Source organism: Heterobasidion irregulare, assembly GCF_000320585.1.
Source record: "Heterobasidion irregulare TC 32-1 unplaced genomic scaffold scaffold_06, whole genome shotgun sequence".
In the NCBI taxonomy this organism is placed as follows: domain Eukaryota; kingdom Fungi; phylum Basidiomycota; class Agaricomycetes; order Russulales; family Bondarzewiaceae; genus Heterobasidion; species Heterobasidion irregulare.
In genome coordinates, this window is record NW_009258202.1 from 1418753 (window position 1) to 1438456 (window position 19704).

The 19704-nt window shown below is 40.8% G+C and overlaps 4 protein-coding genes across 4 annotated transcripts; 2 read left to right on the plus strand and 2 right to left on the minus strand.

Moving 5' to 3' along the window:
* Positions 1-1674: 1674 nt before the first annotated feature.
* On the plus strand, positions 1675-2405 carry HETIRDRAFT_115946 (uncharacterized protein; the record flags this gene model as incomplete). Its single annotated transcript, XM_009549190.1, has 4 exons — positions 1675-1983; positions 2052-2140; positions 2212-2249; positions 2305-2405. The coding sequence occupies 4 exons, from the start codon at positions 1675-1677 to the stop codon at positions 2403-2405; spliced, it is 537 nt and encodes a 178-aa protein (XP_009547485.1).
* Positions 2406-14294: 11889 nt separating this feature from the next.
* HETIRDRAFT_452288 (uncharacterized protein) lies at positions 14295-14941 on the minus strand (the record flags this gene model as incomplete). Its single annotated transcript, XM_009549191.1, has 2 exons — positions 14295-14345; positions 14399-14941. 2 exons carry the CDS (start codon positions 14939-14941, stop codon positions 14295-14297), a joined length of 594 nt encoding a protein of 197 aa, XP_009547486.1.
* A 1597-nt stretch (positions 14942-16538) lies between these two features.
* Positions 16539-18832, plus strand: HETIRDRAFT_115948 (uncharacterized protein; the record flags this gene model as incomplete). The annotated part of the gene is made up of 7 exons (XM_009549192.1): positions 16539-16631; positions 16679-16799; positions 17084-17271; positions 17322-17824; positions 17855-18080; positions 18132-18417; positions 18480-18832. 7 exons carry the CDS (start codon positions 16539-16541, stop codon positions 18830-18832), a joined length of 1770 nt encoding a protein of 589 aa, XP_009547487.1.
* A 483-nt stretch (positions 18833-19315) lies between these two features.
* On the minus strand, positions 19316-19675 carry HETIRDRAFT_101884 (uncharacterized protein; the record flags this gene model as incomplete). The annotated part of the gene is made up of 1 exon (XM_009549193.1): positions 19316-19675. One exon carries the CDS (start codon positions 19673-19675, stop codon positions 19316-19318), a length of 360 nt encoding a protein of 119 aa, XP_009547488.1.
* Between the last annotated feature and the right edge of the window lie 29 nt (positions 19676-19704).

Here is a 19704-nt window from a genome sequence, read left to right on the forward strand (position 1 = left end):
TAGAAAGCCACATTCATCACCTCTCTAGGATTATATAAACCAACAGTAATATTCTTCAGCCTAACCAACTCCCTAGTAACCTTCTAGGCCATGATGAACAAGATTTGCCAAGAACTCATCATGGACTGCAAGATAACTATATACATAGACAATATCCTCATCTTTTCCAAGTCAATGGCAGAACATATCCACATCCTAAACCAAGTCGTCCAAATCTTACACAACAATGATCTCTATCTAAAACTAGAAAAGTGCAAGTTTTACAAGGAAAAACTCAACTACCTAGGTTATATAATTTTTAAGGACCACATCGCCATGAAAAACTCTAAAGTAGATGTAATAAAAGACTGGCCAGTTCTACACATGGTTTGAGATATTCACTCCTTCTTTAGTCTAGAAAATCTTTACAAGTGATTCATTGACAAGTTCTTACTCATTTCTCACTCCTTACATGATCTCACTAAGAAGGATAAGAAATAGAATTAGATCAACAAATGCCAAAAAGCTTTCAAATGACTAAAAAAAGCCTTTATCAGCCAACCCATTCTAAATTACTCAGATCCCATATGCTCTTACAGACTTATGATAGATGCATCATTGATTACCTACAGAGCCACACTCCTACAAAAAGGCAAGGATGATGACTAGCACCCAGTGGCATTTTTCTGGTTCATTTCCTCCAGCAGAATAAAACTATTGCATCCATGACCACAAATTATTAGCCATTGTGAAAGCTTTGGAACACTGGAATCATTACCTCAAAGGAGCTCGATATCCCTTTGAGATCTAGACAGACCATAAAAACTCGGAACATTTCCAAATGGCCCATGATCAATCATGAAGACATGTCTGTTGGAGCCTTTATTTGAGTAGATTTAATTTTACTCTCAGTTATAAAGCAAGATCAACCCATTACTCAGATGCTCTGTCTAGGTATCCAGATCTAAGTGAGGGGATGGAATCTGACAATAAAGCTCAAATCTTACTTCCAGCCAAACTTTTTAACAAGCCAAGCAAAATTGGGACAGAATCATCCCAAACAATATATGTGAAATCCATGGAAATCATATCTTCAGACCTCATCTTCCTTATTTGACAATCATGTTTAGAGCATGATACCTTAATGGACATAGCCCTTAATAAACTATTATGAGAAGGCCCATTGTCATGACACAAACAAGTTTGTGCCTTGGCAGGATAATTTTCAAGAATGTTCTATAGAAAGAAATAACTATGCAAGTCTAGGCCAACATATGGAATATTAGAAAAAAACGGGAAATTGAGAAACAAGATGATTCAAGAACTGCTGGTAATCACATCTGTGGATCACTCCCTCACATCATGTCTAACAACACCTCTGCACGCTCATCACTTTGGAGCACATTCCCTTGATTATTGTTCTATCTTTATTGCCACACAGAGCTTTGACAGCCACCACTAGACTTCCATTCACTAATTGTCCCATTGGGTCCATGACCTGACTTGCTTAACGTATCCTTTGTCTTCCCACCATCTTGCTCTTTTATAACCATCCCCTACAAGCCCACATACCGCATTAATGTCACCTTCAATACTCTTCTAGCTCCATCACCTTTGAATGAGCCACCCATGATATCAATCCCTTCTGCTGAAGATGGAATTTGACTGCCACCTGCTTTGGCTGGAGGAGTATCAATGGAAGTCTATGTCCTTCCTAGGAAAGATGGGATTTGGTTGGAAAATGGGGTTTTAGTGGATGTGATTGAAAGAAAGCTAGATGTTGACTATGAGTTTACAACTATTGTTCTTTCCGAAATGGTCTGGCAAGATAATCATATTGCCATCTTTGGTGAAGCAGGCAATGAGCAGCAGTTCATAGCGGTGACTGTTGTTTGTGGCCGTTCTGGTTGGTGTAGCATCCATGCCACATGGGTGCCACCTTTGGGACTCATTGATTACTCGCCTCTACCGCTGGGAGCGGCCCTACAGCTGGTCCCAGAGCGGGTATATTGCATTCTTTCTCCATTTGGACTGTCTCACTTTGTTTTCACCTTGTCTCACCTTGTTTTCAGTTGTTTCACCGGGTTAGCTGGCTGAGGCAGTCCTGTGTGATGTCATTGACACTCCGGACTGAGCTCCAGGTGGAGCTTTTGACCGCTTTGTAAGATGTTTCACCTGTAATGACCCGTTGATGTCATACCTTCCTATTTCGTTTCTTATTGTTCTATGTAGCTTGAATACCCGTGGTCCGAGGGCGATTCTTTCCTCAGACTCTTACCCTCTGGACCACAGGTGCGCTCCCCTCTGTTCTTTGTATCTACTTAGACTCTTACCCTCTGGACCACAGTCCTGTCATTATAGAGCTTCTTTTTGGCACTCTCTCTGTGCCAGCCGCTTCTTTGTCACTGCGCTCAACAAGTATCTGAGTGGTTGGTTGATATAGCTTTGTAGCTAAGTATAAAGTCAAATCTGCTCAAGTAAAGGCTTCAGTGGGCATGTCTTCATGATAAATCATGGGCCAATTGAAAATGTTCTAGGTTTTTGTGGTCTATTTAGATCTTGAAGGGATATTGAGACCCTTCAAGGTAGTAATTCCAGTATTCCAGGGCTTTGATAATAGTGAGTAGTTCACAGTCATAGATGTTATAATTTTGTTCTGCCAGTGAGAACAAGCCAGAGAGGTATGCTACTAGGTGCCAGTTACTGTCCATGCCTTCTTATAAGAGTGTGGCTCTATAGGCAATCAGTGATGTGTCTGTCACAAGTCTGTAGAGGTACATTGGGTCTAGGTAATTTAGGACAGGTTAATTGATAATGGCTTTTTTTAGGCATTTGAAAGCTTCTTAGCATTTGTTAGTCTAGTTGTATTTTTCATATTTCTTGGTAAGGTTATATAGGGAATGAGTGATAAGTGAAAACTTGTCAATAAATCATCTATAAAAATTCCCTAGGCCTAAGAAAGAGCAGATGTCACAGACTATGCATAGGATAGGCCAATTCTTTATAGCATCAATTTTGGAGTCTTCCATGATGACATGGCCTTTAAAGATCATGTAACCAATATAGTTTAGTTTTTCTTTGTAAAACTCACATTTCTCTGGTTTTAGGTAAAGATTGTTGTTGTGTAGGATTTGGAAAACTTGATTTAGAACAAGAACATGTTCTGCCATTGATTTGGAAAAGATAAGAATGTTGTTCATATATACAGTTATTTTTTGAGCTATGATGAGTTCTTGGAAAATCATGTTTATCATGGCTTAGAAGGTTGCAGGATAGTTGGTAAGGCCAAAGAACATTACTGTCAGTTTGTATAATCCCAAAGGGATTATGAAGGCAGCCTTCTACTCATCTCCTTTCTTGACACATATTTTGTTGTATCCCCACTATATGTCCAGTTTGCTGAATATTATGCCCCCCTTAATCATGTCCAAGAGTTCCTGGGTTAATAGAAGGAGGGTTTTGGGGCTAACTTCTAGATGATAGATTCCTTATTAGCAACAATGCTTAAGAAAGTGGTTGTAAGAGATTTTTCTTATACGTTTGGTGAAGAAGATGGCTTGGGATTTGTTTGAGTGTATTGTTTTTTCTCCTCTGCATATTTTTTTATGTCTTGTATGAGCCATTTCCTTCTAAGGTAAGCTGCTAGTCAAATGCCAAACATTCTGCTGTGGTCATGAAGACCTATATCCTCTGATATTCTTCGAAGGTGTTTGTTATACTATTCTTCATGCTTGTTAATCTGTGGTTTATAATATGGTTTGCTATTGACTATTAACCAACTATTCTATAGTAGTTCTTTTCTTGCCTTAGTAAACCCATGTGGTTGGTGGCAATTCTGGGGGCACCAAAAAAAGTGCACTTCATGTCTCCTCTACTTGATAAAGGGATTGTGGTATTTTAGTCAATCTGTTCCTAGGATAAGGTTATCTTTCTTTAGATTGGAAATAAACATTTGAACATATTCAGTATGCATTTATCCATATATATCCTAAATTTTGAGGTTTATATATATCCAATATATATTAGATAAGACCTGCCTTGTTGATGGTATCATTGATGTTGCAGATACAAATGGGGTGGTTGAGCAAATATGTGGGGAATCTGTGTTTCCTGACCCACACTTCATTTACTATGATCTTTTTACATATTAAGTTGATAGTTGCCTTTGCTCTAGCATAATGAGTCTAGTTTGAAACCTGTACATTTAGGCAGATGGGAGTGATGATGCAACTATTTATTCAATACAAATATATTTTGTTGTTTCAAACTTAGGCCTTGCTTAACCTTTCACCTTTGCTAGCAAGAGAAAGGTCAGGCAAAACACTCTGCAAATCCTATTATAATGCTCTTTTGTTTCTCTTTCCCTGGTTCACTAAGGACTACTCTAATTCAAGCAGTATGACTAATGCCTCTATTCTCTTGTTGTCCATTAGGCAATACAATGTGCCACTACTGCACTAAAGGACATTTGGCAGCACTTGGGTCAGTTCACCCATATTTCATATACTTACCATAACTACATAAGAGTGTTATGATAGGTGTTTATAAGATTAGAGCTAGTATTCTGTGTTAGCCAATATGCTTTATAAGTTGTCGGTCCTTATCACTTATCTTCCTGACTTCCACATGGTTGGTCAAACACAATCTTGCACCATTACTTGACCATCCTGGTCATATGTTACTTCTTCTTTATGTTTATTGGTTCTCCAACACCCATTCCTACTACCTATGCTCAGGCAACAGATTCCAAATGTTCAGGATTTTGCTATTGCTGATTAACTTTTACCTTATCATCTTTGGAACCCATATGGATATCTTATCTACCTTTTTATCTTCTCTGTTTACTAGGGCTTGGTGCCCATTCAACATTTACTCTCATTTCTTGTTTAATATTTTACTTAGGGCTCTGTTTACTATAAAAATTTAAATAAAACTCTAGAATAAAGCAGCTTTCGCACCCCACAGTTCAGAGCTCATTTGTACTTGTCTCAACCATCGCAATCATCCTTGTCAACTCCTAGAAACCTGGCATCCTCATTGTTCAGTCTTGTTTGTATTCATACTCATCTCGTTGCTCATACACATTATCCTCCTTTGTATATTGTTAGAGTCCTATGTGGCTCTTGAATCATATAGTTATTAGTCACAACACTACCTTCTTGTTTACCAACCAAATCCCTGGCATGACTGACCAAATGATTGGTTGGTGTTTGGCACAGTCCCAAAACTGTTTGGGCACTATAATCTCACACTCTTTATTGCTTCTCAGTGCATCTTCAATTTCCAAAGCTATCACTAATGATTCCTTGTATATTAGATACTAGCTCTAGTACCCCCTGCTTTAGAGGTTGTTTTAGTGTTGTGCTCGGCACTTAGAGATGCTTTTAGCATATTAGTGTAGTTTCTTCTCCCTGTCTTTCCCATAAATCTCTTTGAGTTTCCTCAAATTGGTTGAACACCTTTGTATAGGATTCGGCAGTTAGCACTATAATGCCTTGGCTTTCTATAATTAAAACAAGAGGTAGTCAGCTTGTCTTCATATTTTTGCTTCTAGCTTAGTGTGTTTTGCTTTCATATAGCATCAATATCCATATCCATGACTTGGTTGTTCATTCTGTAAGGGGCATTTGTGGAGTTATAGTAGAGTACAGGTTGGAGGTAAAAGCAGTTCAGGAAATTGCTTTGAAAGGAGGTGAAGTTTGTGAGGATGGCTTTTTGAGCACTTCTTGCTCTAAGCCATCTATCTATTTCACATGCTATATTAATCCAACTTTGAATGTTGTCTTCTAGATGAGCTTCTTTGTTATATATTTTGTCCATGACATATGGGTCTAGGCCACATTGGAAGTAAGAGACCTGCTCCTTTTTGGAGATGTCAGTATTGGTAGCAATTAGAATGAATTGGTTGGAGTACTTGTTAACCATCATCTTTCCTTGGGAAGAGACTATGAGTACACTTCATGCCTTGTTAGTTTTGCTAGTTTTCCTGAACTATAACTTGAATTTAGTCAAGAAGTTTGTTTAGGTCCCTAAATCTATAAGGGGTATTGCTCCTACTGTTTTGAGAAGGAAGTTTTCTGCCCAAGCCCCTGCCATGCCATACCTTATTTATAAGAGCACAAGGGATATTTTGTCCTAATTAGTCTTGTATCTATGAATTTCTGGGATTTAATATGGTCATCCATATAATTATCTAGGAGTTTGACTTTTTCTCTTCCAGGTTGTATATTCATGGAAGGGGTGTTTGTAAAAGCTAATGCTTGTTCTAACATGTCGGCAAGTGGTTGGTTTCAGGTATTAATTGGTATTTAGTTAGGTAATAAGTTAGAGTCTGAATAAGAGGTAGATTCCTCTTGCTCCAATTTGTCAGGGATTACCGGTGCTAGATCTCTATATTGGGGTAGTAGATACCAATAGTTCTCTGTTTTATTCCAAAGAAACTCTTTCTCTGTTCTATCTGGGTAGGTGAAGTAGTAATGCCCATTCCTATGCAAGCAGTTATCATAATTGGGTGGAATATTTGTATTGGTGTCTATATAGAACCAAAGGTTCCCTTCTTGTCAAATAGAGTGATTGTTGTGATGGAACTGATCATTTATGTTTATAGTGCCAAAAGGGTAGTTCCAGCCTAGGTCTTGCTCTAGAGTATATGCAGTAACACTTTTTTAATAGAGGTCTATTCCCCACTAAGTAAGGTTGGGAAGGAGAGTGTAGCAGCAAGCTAGAATTTGAGCAAGGTAAGGGCAAAAGAGTCCATTCTAGTATTACAAACTGCTTGTCCAGTAACCCCAAGAGTAGGAGGTTCTTTCCTAGGTTTTTTAATAAGAAAGAGTGGAATGGTGGTCTTGACTGCACATGTAGCATAGGAGCTGATGTTATTGCAAGAATACAATAGTGTAAAGACTATTGTGGAGCAAGATAGCACTATAGGGAGATAGTGCTAAATGAAGAAAACAGAATAAAGATCCTTAGCCTGTTCTATGGGCCTTTTATACTATTTTGGGAAAGGGCATGAGAATTCTATATATGTATACCATAGGTATTCTCTAAGTTATTACTCTTCAAGAATGACTACTTTTGCTCCTGTGCTTGCCTCCTTCCAACAAGGAGGGCAAGGGGCTCTATGCCCTATAAGTACACATATGTAAGCCCACATTAGCCATCCATGCAATGTCCTATGATGCTCAACCAGTGATGAGTATGTCCACTAGAAGTGGATGACCAAGGATAATCCCTGTACCTTTGTGTACACTTCATAATATGAGGCCACTTAATAGTTGTGATAATCCTATTAGAATAGACTACCATAAAGGCCCAATAAGTCATGATTATAACAATTATATTGATTTCCAGATTTGATCATAATTATAATTATTAATAATTAGATAAAATGCATTATAATTAACACTAATTAGCATTATTTATAATGACGTATAATTATGATTCAATAAAAGAGGAGGTTTTTCCAGATGATATAAGCATAGTCTAATAATTTGTCTAATTTATCAAGCTATAGTGGCCAATGTCAATAAATCCAAACTTCTTGCCTATTTAGAATAAATGTAATAGAAAACTTGTCTATCTAAGCACATATGATAAGGATACAAGGACACATCTTATACTAGGGTAATGTGAATGACTATTAATTATATATATACACTTTACCATCACTTACCCTAGATATCTGTGGCCCTAGCTCTTACAGCACTACTAGTATTCCTTTCTTTGCACTTGGGCACCATATTTTGGACATATAACAGTGCTCGTCACCTATCTTTTGGGCACATAATACCCCCTAACTCTATTATAGACCCATGGTAGGCTAATTTTTTGGTGCAAGAATTCCTAAGTATACTAGAAAAGATGATATAAGTAATAAAGAGTACTATATGGCTAAACAATAAATACCTATAGGGTATAACAAATGTTGAAAAAGAGACACCAAAATGCCTTACAAGTCCAAATTAACAAGCTTCCAAATTACACAAAATTTTTAGAGTTTACCTTTAAGGTTTGGAATCCTATTACACCCTCTGGTACTGGACTCTTGGGCTAACCTAAAAGTACCAAGCTAGATTGCCACCACAGTTTTTCTAAATAAGTCATCTCTTTCTTGTCTTATTAAGCCTACTAAGATAAGAGAGCAACTGCATCTAAAGTCTGATAGCATATCCATGAAAATATATTGAAGCCTCACAATTGTACATGACATCTTCTCCTAATATCTATGTATTAATCTATTTGATGCAAGCAGCCCTTTTTTGTGCAAATAACACAATTTATTAACTAATAGGCTAGCCTTGCTTATTAAGAGCTCTTCCATTGAGAAGAGGGGCCAAGAAATATGACATGTATCTCATGCTACAAAGAAGATGGGGGCATACTTCTTTTTGAGGCCCTGTATTGCTGTCTTGATTGTTTCTAGGCTCCCTACAATTTGTGTAGCATACACAGTTCATAACCATATAAAAATATCTTTTTACTAACTAGAAAAGTGGACATAGTCTTATGGTTTTTAGAGTAGAATATCACTAGGTAAAATGGGCATGGAGATACACCTTGGTCATGGAGGGTTAAAATGCCTAGTGGCTATAAAGCAACCACACTTGAGAATTATTGTGCATAGAAGAGAGATTACATATATGGTAATATAGTTTTATGAATATATAGACCTTGAAGGCACAAGATATATACCAGACCCTCTACAACTTATTAACCATGGTTTATTCCCAGCATCATAAGACCTTCTAATGACTGTATTTACAATCAATATACTCAAAGATTACTACCTTCTTATATTGTAGTCTCAAATCATAGCCCACAACTTTATGGCATATCTAAGGTGGGTAACTAACAGTGTCATCCCTCACACTATCCTTATATACCTTTGAATGATTTAATATGATCTTGCCACTAATTCTGCTGTCTAGGATCAATATTATGAGTTTTTGACCTTAATGCAAAAATGTATTAATTTAGTAGCAGTCAGATATGCTAGCATCGAACTGTCTTAGTTACTAATATTAGATGCACTAGCCATACTATGTTTTATATGTCCACAACCTAGAATAAACATGGTGCCTAAGTAAATGGCATGATCTGAGAAATAATGATAAGTCCTAATATGTCCTATTATAAAAAGGTCCTAATCCCCTCATAGGTTTCTAAATGCTCTATTTTATATAATTAATAGCAATTTTTATTAGACTCAGAAAATCAAGCTGCTTAATCCTAATAACTTCTTACTACTCCTAGAAGTAGGATACTCTACACACAAAAATAATTTTGAGCACTACCAAAAAAAATTAGGGCTAATGGAACAAGAGATACATTAATTGCAGAAATTAATTTTGAATAATTTACTAAAATGTCTTACAGCTGTTGACATGCCATTAATTTGAGACAATAAGTTATAATGGCTACTAGGGAAAGATCTTGGAAACAGTAGAATGTCATGTACACAATATATATTTGTGCTTTCTAGTGGGGCTATAAACCTGCAAAAGGAAAAAAGGTAAGTGGATACTGCATTTATGTAGAATAGCATAGTTTATTATTAGCATAGGTTTGCTAATATGGATTTTGTAATAGTGTCTAAACTTCAGTAATAGATAGGATTACACATGCATATATTAGGTTGTGACATTAACTACTAATACCAAATCTATTTTAATGAATAGATAATAGCCCTAGCCCAAGCAAGCAAGAAATTCAAGTCCATTAAAGTTAAGCACTTTTTATAGACTTTGGCCACTATGGGAAAGTTTTACCTACTAGTATACACTTTGTTCTATAGGTACAAATTCTTGTTTCATTGGTTGCTGGGAATGATAATAATAGATGGGAAAGCCCTAAGTAGTAGCATATAAGAAATGACATTAGAACACTAACATGACATTATCAATGACCACCACTCCGATACAAATATTCAATAAATATATGGCATAAGTGAGTAGTACATGTTGTATTAGCTTTGGTCATGACCTCATGCTCCAATAGTGAAGATCACATAAAAAGCATGAGTGAGCTAAATACAAATTGGAAAAGGCATAGACAGCACTACTAATGCTCAAGAAACAAGTCAAAAGAGCAATACTGTATGTATAGGAGTCAGAGGAGAGCAAATGGCTCAGAAAGGTTATAGACATAAAGTGCCACATAGACCTGATTAACCTATATAAGCCTCAGAAGGTGAAAGGTGAGTATTCTTATATGCAAATAAAATATTCTGCTAGCTGAGACTTTGTTAGATCTTTTCCAAAAACAGATGCTTTCTATGCTCTAGCATTATATGACTAAGGGTATTGCAAATATCAAAGCAAGCTTACAGCCATTTATAAGGGTTTGGGCTACTATCTGCTTGTAGGCTAAAAAGCTGTACCTCTTTGTCTTGCCTATAAAACCTTTTGGAGTTTTTTGTTACTTTGTGCTATATATCTTGAGCACTATACACAATATTTTGGATAATCACCTTATGACTGATTTTGTTGTAGGTAGTGATCAATATGAGAAGGCCAGAAATTCACAAACAAGTCGTACTTGTGCAGCAATCTAATCTCTAAAAATCACGAAAATATTAGAGAAGAGTCTTAAGACATATACAAAATTTCTGGGGTACTTAGTCTTGTAGAATATAACATTGTAGCTAGAGAGACAGTGTATTCACTATTAGGGACCATTTTTAGCTATTTTCATTAAGGCCAAAAAAGAAAGTCATATATTATACACAAATCTGAGATCTTGACACACTGGCACTAAGTTCTCATGATACCACTGGCATATTCTTCACTACTGCACTGTCTCTCAGGCTTACTTGCACTCAATAAAAGCTTATATACATATATACACACAATACTCTCAAGATGCTAGGAAAAGCAAAGCCTGACTGGAGAAAGAGAAAAGAGTATGAACATATCTGGAAAACCACCCCCTTGTATTAAGCTCTAATTAGCTATAATTAACGCTCTACTATACTAAATTATGAAAGATTAGGATTAGATATTTTTAGCTTACCCCCCTTTAAACCTGTTCTAATTAGACATAATTTTCCTAAATTAGGAATTATTAGGATTCATTATAACTTGAAATTTCGGAAAAATCATAATAAATCAAGCATCATAGTTCTCATAGCCTTACTATAGAGTCATGTCTATTAGAGCACTAGTTGAATACCTAAACACAGAATATACCATATAACAAACTTGTCTTTTGCCAGAGTTAAACCAACAACCTCATGTATGCAAGCACCTAGAACAGATACTCTAAGCCACTAAGCTATAATGTTTAATATATTAACTTGGTAATCTAAATAAGTAGACATAATATAGGCAACCTCAATATCTCAAATTTTATTCAACATTTATCTTTCCTCTATTTAATAAATAAACAGGTCAATAAATACCCAAAAAGTCAGGTCTTTCAGGATTTAGTTTAAACACCAGCTAAGAAGATAATAAACCAATGGAAAATCAATAATACACTTTATATAGGATAAAATTAAATGATAGCACTTACACAATTTGGATTTAGAATGTGTTAAACTATGATTGAGTGTAATATTCAATGGGACTCTACTAATATAGACAATGCTACCTGAATTTGCAAATTTGATCAAAAACATGATTATCAATAATTAAGATCCAATAAGAGAGAGGGGTTTTCCAAATAGCCACTAGTGAGGTAGAGGGTGGGGACAAGGGTATATGTATGGCATGCCTATATATAAATAAGCATAAGACTGTTGGACATAATCTTAATATGCTTAGTGCACATATTTCCTATATGGCAGGCAAATATATCAATCTGGCACCACATACCAACATGTCTGTCTTTTCCACAGCCTAATAGCTAGAAGAAAACACCAAGTTTGAGCATCTTCTGAATCACAAGGCAATGAACAATATAAATAGTGCTAAAAATTGTAGTATTAATAGTGATGGTAATTGTGTGCTGCACAAGACAGTATTAGCCACTATACTAATAGACAAGGTCTACAAGGCTGCATATGGCATATCCCTAAGTCCAACCCACATGTTGTGTCCTATAATGACCAGTAGCAGGCATTGGCTAACAATAACAACTTTAATGATCTTGTGCACAAGGCCAAGATACCAAGGTCTTTATAGCCTTTTATGGCAGCTGCCAAGCTGCCAACAAAGTGGCTGGGGGCATCAATGCACATTTCTCTCTTTCTATGTCCCTTGTAAAGCTAGAAAGTTAGCAAAGAGCTACAAGATCATGGTGCAGGCATATATAAAGGAGAGTAATGTGCTAAAATAGTATAGAATGTGCCACATCTTTACCTTCTCACTGATAGAGCAGTAGTACTTACTATTTCCTACTGCTAATTAAAGACTTCTTAGTATAGAATTAGCGCTAATATTATGAAATTAGAATCCAATTCAATGCTCACAATGTGTTGCTCCTAATTAGGAAATTAGACACTTTTAGATACTATTAACACTTTTAGATACTTTTAGACACTATGAGATATAATCCAGAGCTAATACAAGGGGGTGGTTTTCCAGATGCAATCAAGAGACTAATATATAGAACAGGCCATAGAGATATAAAAGCTTGAGCAGAAGAAGCCAAAACCACTTGGCCTAGAGAAAATATGCATTCAGGTTAAGCAAGAGTATTTCACAATGACTAGTAAACATATTAAATTATCTTCTTCTATTCTAGATTATTATATTAAAGGTGGCTCACTACTTAGCAGATTTGTGTCAGATCACTATGGCAAGATTCAAGCTCACTAGTTGTATCCACTGAATAATGTGTGAGCATGAGCTATTAATCCTGCCACAAAGAAGGGGTTTTATAATATCTACAAGATGGTTATTAAAGATAAAGGGGGTGATGGCATTATCCTGCCAAAATTGATCTTTGAAGGTGACAAGACAGGGATTCAGAAAGCTGCTGGTTAAAAAGAGAAGGTTTTTGGTTCAAGAAGGAAGAGAATATTCCACCAAGAGCGAATGGGGTCTTAAGAGAATATAACAGTTTTGGTTACTATGTGTGCTTATAGGACTATACTGAACCTGGTGGTAATCTTCAAGGAAAAGAGGTTCATAACAAAGTAAAAGCAGGATAAACCTGTCAATACATTATAAGTGTATTATTTATTTGCCACTCTCCATATTATAGAAAAGACAGCTTTTTGACTTTAAGTAAAAACAGGATAGCATACTTCAAAAAGGGGTACATAAACTAGGAACTTAGTCTTAAATATATCAAGTTTGATAGACAGACAAAGGAGAAGTCCAATAGCCACTATCAACTGTTTCTTGTCAATGGGCATAACTCATACTATTAACATGCTATCCTCAAGTACACATATAAGAACTACATTGAGATTGTCTGTTATTATTTTTATAGCATGTACATTTTACAAGGCCTTAACATTAACCTCTTCAGCCATCTAAAGAAGAACTAGTCTGACACTCACAATAACTAAGAGAGGGGAGGGAAGAGAATTAGTAAGGTAACCTTCTTAAAGGTTTACATAAAGGCCTAATTTAAGACATTCACTAAAGAAAATGTCAAGACTGCCTTCTATGTTACAGGAATTGGTTCCTGAAATCATGATATGATCACTAAGGAAATGATGGCACCTACATTAAAAACCTCTAATAGTAGATCAATGTGATTGAGTGACAAAGGAAGAAGCATTATTTAAATTGAGAAAGAAGTGACTGAATTGAGAAGCGAAGCGAAATTCTCCGGGCTCGATAGGCATGATAAATGTATGACATTTGTGGCCCCTGAGAACTCAAGGCAAGCCTCGGGACTAGGTCCTGGGGCCAACCTCAAGCCAACTCTAGGAGGGCTTATATAGATACAGAAGACTAGACTAGTGTAGCATGGAGAGATCTAAGTAGAGGGATGGTAGGTGGGGTGAAAAACTAGATATATGTAGCGTGTGCTGCGAGCGTAGCAGTGAGTTCAGAATGAGGAACTGCCTTCGCGCTCGCAAGGTATATATATTGAGAGAGGATAAAGCGAAAAATGAACACAGGCGGTGGACAAGGCAAGATGGCAGACAACGCTAGCGCTAGCGAGGGACCCTAATCGAGGTGTGGCGCTTTGTGAGAAAGGATCCCATTGACCCTAAGCAACTCACCCCTTCTATCTGCTCGATCCACCAATGTGACTGAGTGACAAAGGAAGAAGCATTATCTAAATTGAGAAAGAAGCAACTGAATTGAGAAGGGAAGTGAAATTCTCCGGGCTCGACAGGCATGACAAATGTATGACATTTGTGGCCCTTGAGAACTTAAGGCAAGCCTCAGGACTAGGTCCCAGGGCCAACCTCAAGCCATGATAGGAAGGCCGTGCAGACCCGGAGGGTCGAAAGCAGATGGCTGAGGGCCAAATGAAGAGTTCTAGACAGTTGAAGTAGCCAAGCCTGGTCTACCTCTAGGTAGAGCTTGAAGGCATTGCTGCGCCACCAGCCCAAAAGTTGTATCTCATAGTCTGAATAGCTGGCAACTGCTGCGGAGGAGGCGATGCTATGTTGGAAGCTGTGGCCAGCAAATTCCAAGGGATTGTACCCCGCGTAGAGAAGAGCAGCCCGGATCGACTTGAGGAAGAAGCCGTGAGAGAGCGGCATGCCGGGACATTCTTCAAACAACACGGCGGTCTCTGGCCGGGGTTCTGCCTCAAAGAGGGCTTTGAGTGCGACCACCGGACAGGTTGCGGAGCCAGGAGGAGCAGCGGCGACCATGATGGTAGTTTCTTTGCAGAAGGGGTCGGTTTTGGAGCCAGGGAGAAAGATTGTTGCATGAGTCAGGTTAGTGGCATCGGGGAGTAATCTGATGGAACCGGCTGTGAGGCCGGTTTCGGTGCCAAAGCCCCAGTGGGTACCTTCGTGTGTCGTGAATTCTCCACAATAGAGCAGGGCAGAGTAGGCAAGGCAGCAGGCAGCGCGGAGGTAGAGTTGCTGAGGGGAATCTGGCATGTGGCTGAGGATATTGCAAAGGATGGGGAGGGTGATTGGTTGCTTGGGTTTACGGCCGGCCTTACTGTGGTATCTCTTGATGCCCCAAATAAGGCGTTGGACAACTGGCACTTCAATTGCCAAGAAAGGAAGGTCCGTGTTGACATGGAGGGATCAGAGATGCATAAGGTAAGCTTTGATGGTTTTGGGCTGGACTCGGCTGCTGAGCCAGGCCACCCATGCCATAACAGCATTTTGATTGGCCAGGAAGAGAGCTCTATCTGGGTTGAAGTGCCCACTAATAGTGGCAAGATTGATGAAGGATTTCTAGCTGACACTGTAAGTGGCGCACATGCTAGATGCAATCCTGTGCCATAGGTAAAAAGCAACTTGGGGTGCGACATGTCAGAAGTGTTGATACCACCAAAACAGAGGTGCCAGTAGGAGGGCTGTTGATCAAGATGGGGGGCAAGATCAAATAGTTGAGTATAATTAAAATGAGAAGTGGCATCAGCGAGCATGTTCTGATTGGAAGAGAGCCAAACCGTGGAAAAGATTAGGTCGAGGCAGCATGTTAAATTAAGGAAGCGGTGCAGAAGCTCCGCAACTGGAGTGGAGCAATTTGACAGCATGAGAAGCACTTGGATGACAGCTTGATTGTCAACATGAAAGATGACATGCCGGCCAGTGAGGTCTGGGCCCTAGCAAAGGAGGGCATGAAGGACGGTGATACACTAGAGGTGGCTCTAAGTGCTGAGCACAACACTAAAACAACCTCTAATGCAGGGGTGCTGGAGCTAGTATTTAATACACAAGGAATTGTTAGTGATAACTTTAGAAAGGGAAGGCATACTGAGAAGCAACGGGGAGTGTTAGATTATAGCGCCCGAATGGTTTTGGGACTGCGCCAAACACCGACCGAACATTCAGTTGGTCATGTCGGTGATGTGGTCGGTAACAAGAAGTAGTGTCGCAACCGACAACTATGTGCTTCAAGAGCCACACAGGACTCTGACAATATATGAGGGAGGACGAGGGGTACGAGTGAAGAGGCGAGTACGAATGCGAATGAGGCCAAACGACGAGGATGACAAGTTTTTGGAAGTCAACGAAGACGATTTCGATGGTTGAGATGAGTGCAAATGAGCTCTGAACGGTGGGGTGCGAAAGCTGGTTTATTCCAGAGTTGTATGTAGGTTTTTATAGTAAGCAGAGCCCCTAAGTAAAATATTAAACAAGAAATGAGAGTAGATGTCAAATGGGCACCAAGCCTTAGCGATCAGAGAAGATAAGGAGGTAGGTGAGATGTCCATATGGGTTCCGAAGGTGACAAGGTAAAAGTTAATCAGTGATGGCGAAATCCTGAATGTTCGGGATCCGTCGCCTGAGCGTAAGTAGCAGGAACAGGCATTGGAGAACCAATGAAAAATAAAGAAGACATATCGTACAACCAGGGTAGCCAAGCAATGGTGCAAGATCGCGATTGACCAACCATGCAGAAGTCGGGAAGATAAGCGATAAGGGCCAACCGACTCACAGAGGACATCGGCCGATACAGAATACCAAGTGCTGCCAAACGTCCTTCGGTGGCTTGTTGTCTGTCGGATAGGGACCGACCATGTTTGGTAAAAGTCGGTGTCTTCGGTACTTTTCTAGTGCTATTCGGTATCTCCCCAAAGCTTCCAAATACCTTCCTCAGACCCTAGCGTGGGTAAATGCTCATCATCTCCTCCCTACTGAAATCCTGACTATCCTCAGTCAGTTGGTCGGCGGCTAGGAGTTGGAGCAAAAAAATTGGTGTGGCAACACTGCATATGGATCAGGGCGCGTAGTGTGTGGATGTGGGAAAGCGTCGGTAACAAGCGATGGCATGGAAAAAGTGGGCACGTGGGAGAGATGTGGCACAGGTGAATAATCGGCAAGGAGATGTCATAGAATGGACCAGGTCGGCGCGCAAGGGAGACCGGGGCTGCGTCAGCAAAGTCCTGTGGCGTGGCAACTGATTAGGTGAGAGAGTAGCTGAAGCCTAGAGTGCCCCAACTAGGCACTGGCATAGGAGCGTGTTGGCAAAGAGCGGTAATGCGCATCGCGGTTTCTGCCACGCATAGTGGCACATGGCTTAGTCAGGTGACCACAATCACCTGATGATTGTTGATACTTCAGCAACTAAGTCACTCATTGCCATTCTCTTGCCGCTTCGCCTCCTTATCCGATCCTCTCTGCTTCCCAACATGTCCTCCATCCTTTCTGTCCTTAAAACCAAGCTTGGGGAGTACATGCTTGCCCTTCCTGATAGCGCCACCAAGTACGAGGATTACGAGGCCTGGGCACAGGGTTTCGCCAAACGAGTGGTCAGTCGGTTCGTCCCTTTGCCTTCTGCTAGCTGCTGACGTTCTTGCAGGCTGTTTTTGACCATTCGGCGCGTGGGCAAGACATGCCCAAACTCACCGACTGGATCGCCGAGGCCAAGATTGGCCTCGATCCAATGGCTACTGACGACTGGCTGGTATGGGGGGCACGAATCCTTCCACAGCGGGCGGCGTATGTTGCATTGCAGCAACAGCAGGCGGCCAAGGAACAGGCCCTAGTGGAGGAGAGGGAGCGTGTTGCTATCGCCGAACGGGAGGCTGCCGAAGCTGAGGCAGCTCGGGCTGCTGCGGCTTGGGAGTCAGCTGAAGTGGATCATGAATGGCGCCAGGAGGTACTGGTGGACGCGATGTTCGATGGATCGCTCAATCCTGAAGAGGGTGAGCGTCAGTTGGCTGAGCTTGAGGCCGAGTCTGTCCTTTCTCTTCCTCTCTTCCTTCCTTCTCCTTCCCCTTCTGCCGCCATGTCCTCCTCCCATCCCGACCCATCTGCCGACTCGTCCCAGCCTGACCTGTCCGCTGCCAATTCTGCACTTGCGTCTGTAACCAATGCTCTGGATTGAATGAGCGTGGGTTTGGTCGCCGCTGCTGCCCCGACCAACTTGAAGGGCAAACAGTCGGCCACGGCTGTTGTCGTCGAGTTTGCTCGTCAACCGACGCCACCTCTTGGGCGCATTGTCCTTCCTCTCGGCCCTGGAATGGGCCAAATGTCGAGTGCTAGGTCCCCTGTGGAGCAAAATGGTGCCAGGAAGCTGCTTGAAGACCCTCCCGGATTATTACCAGGTGATGTCTTGGTGAGTTCCCTCTCTCTTGCCGCCGCTTCCTATTGCTGACCCTCCTTCTAGGCTGACTACGCTTGTCATCGCTGTGCGACCGCCTTTCTGACCAAGGTGTTCCGATGCTACCAGCGACCTAGGCTGGTATCGTGCACGAAGTGTGCCAGGGAGTCGAAGGGGTGTAGCTTTCAGCCTGGGTGGACGCCGACAGATAAGGGGAAGGGGAAGGGGAAATCAAAGGAAAAAGGGAAGTCGGCGCCAAAGTCGGAGGAGAGGGGATGCCCTTTGAAGTGTCATAAGGTAGAGGTGGTTGTTCCCGTATGGTCGGTCGGCGATAGCATCACTCAGATGAAAGGTAAGTCATCTTTTGTTTGAATCAGAAATGTGGAGCTCATTGTTCGGTATCGTTTGGCGCAGCCGCTTGTACCAGAATACTGGTCCAGCAGCTTTCTACCACTGCTAGGGCCGCCCCCGCTCCTACCTGCCCTTCACGTGCTCGTTCCTCTGCTGTCCCCGCCCTGCCCGACTCCTCTCACCTGTCTCCTGTCGTCGCGCAAGGCATCGTGTCAGAGCTTCGGTACCGCATTGCTGTGGCCGAAGGTACACGTGCCTCACTGGCACGTTCAATTGCGATGTGGCAGGGTGAGTTGGAGGTTCTTGAGGCGTGTTCGGGTGGATCAGCGGTTTCAGATGTGGTGTTGGTGAAAGACTCGTTGGATGCCAAGGATTCGGGAATGTCGGTGTCGGGCAACTTTGTTCCCGATGTGTAAAGTAGTTTTAAGGTGTTGCTAGTCCAGTAAAATATAAAATAAGTGAAAGGACTGTCTTGAGATGAATGAGGCGTTTAGTGGAGACTAGAGGTATCATTTGGGAAATCAGTCGGCAAAATGACTGTGTGAATGTACTTGTAAGCGAAGCATTCAGTGAAATGAAGAAAATAAGTTGGAATATTAGGGGAAGCCTCAGTATGTCATCACAGGCATAAAACCCTATGGTTTTGCGCAAATCAGAAGAAGTCTTCAATGCGGCTTGGTACTTGCAGGAATGATGTGTAAAATGAGTGCCGACTATTCGGTCGGCGATCGGTTGGTGGTAAAAGTACTAAAAGTGTGGAAATAATTGGGCGTCAGTCCATGTCTGTGATGAGTAAACAAAAACAAAGAAATGGGTATATCTGTGAATCCTCCTCCCTACTGAGATCATGACTGTCCCCAGTCACCGACCGAAGTGGGCAAAAGATGGGAGGGTGGGATCTAGTCGGAGGTTCCCGAAGCCGCGTCGTCATCTTTTGCAGATCGGACTGAGCTGGTGTTAGTATCCTCTTCATTAGCATCGTCGGCCTCAGCGTCGTCATTGCTCGATCGGGATTCTTCTATTGCCCAAAGGCGTTCTTGTGAGATGTCGAGGAGGGCTTCAAGTTTGGTGAGCTTCAGAGACCTGCGAGCAAAATAAGGAATAACATGGAATGCTGCAATTGGCCAATCAAAGACCGATCCGTCGAGTTCGGCCAGAATATACGCTCCTCCCCGATTCCTAGAAATTACTAGCAAAGGCCCTAGGTACCGTGGACGCATCTTCCGATTGAGCACCTTTTCTATGGCTGTGTTGCGCATCAGGACAAGCAAGCCTTGGTGGAAATTGA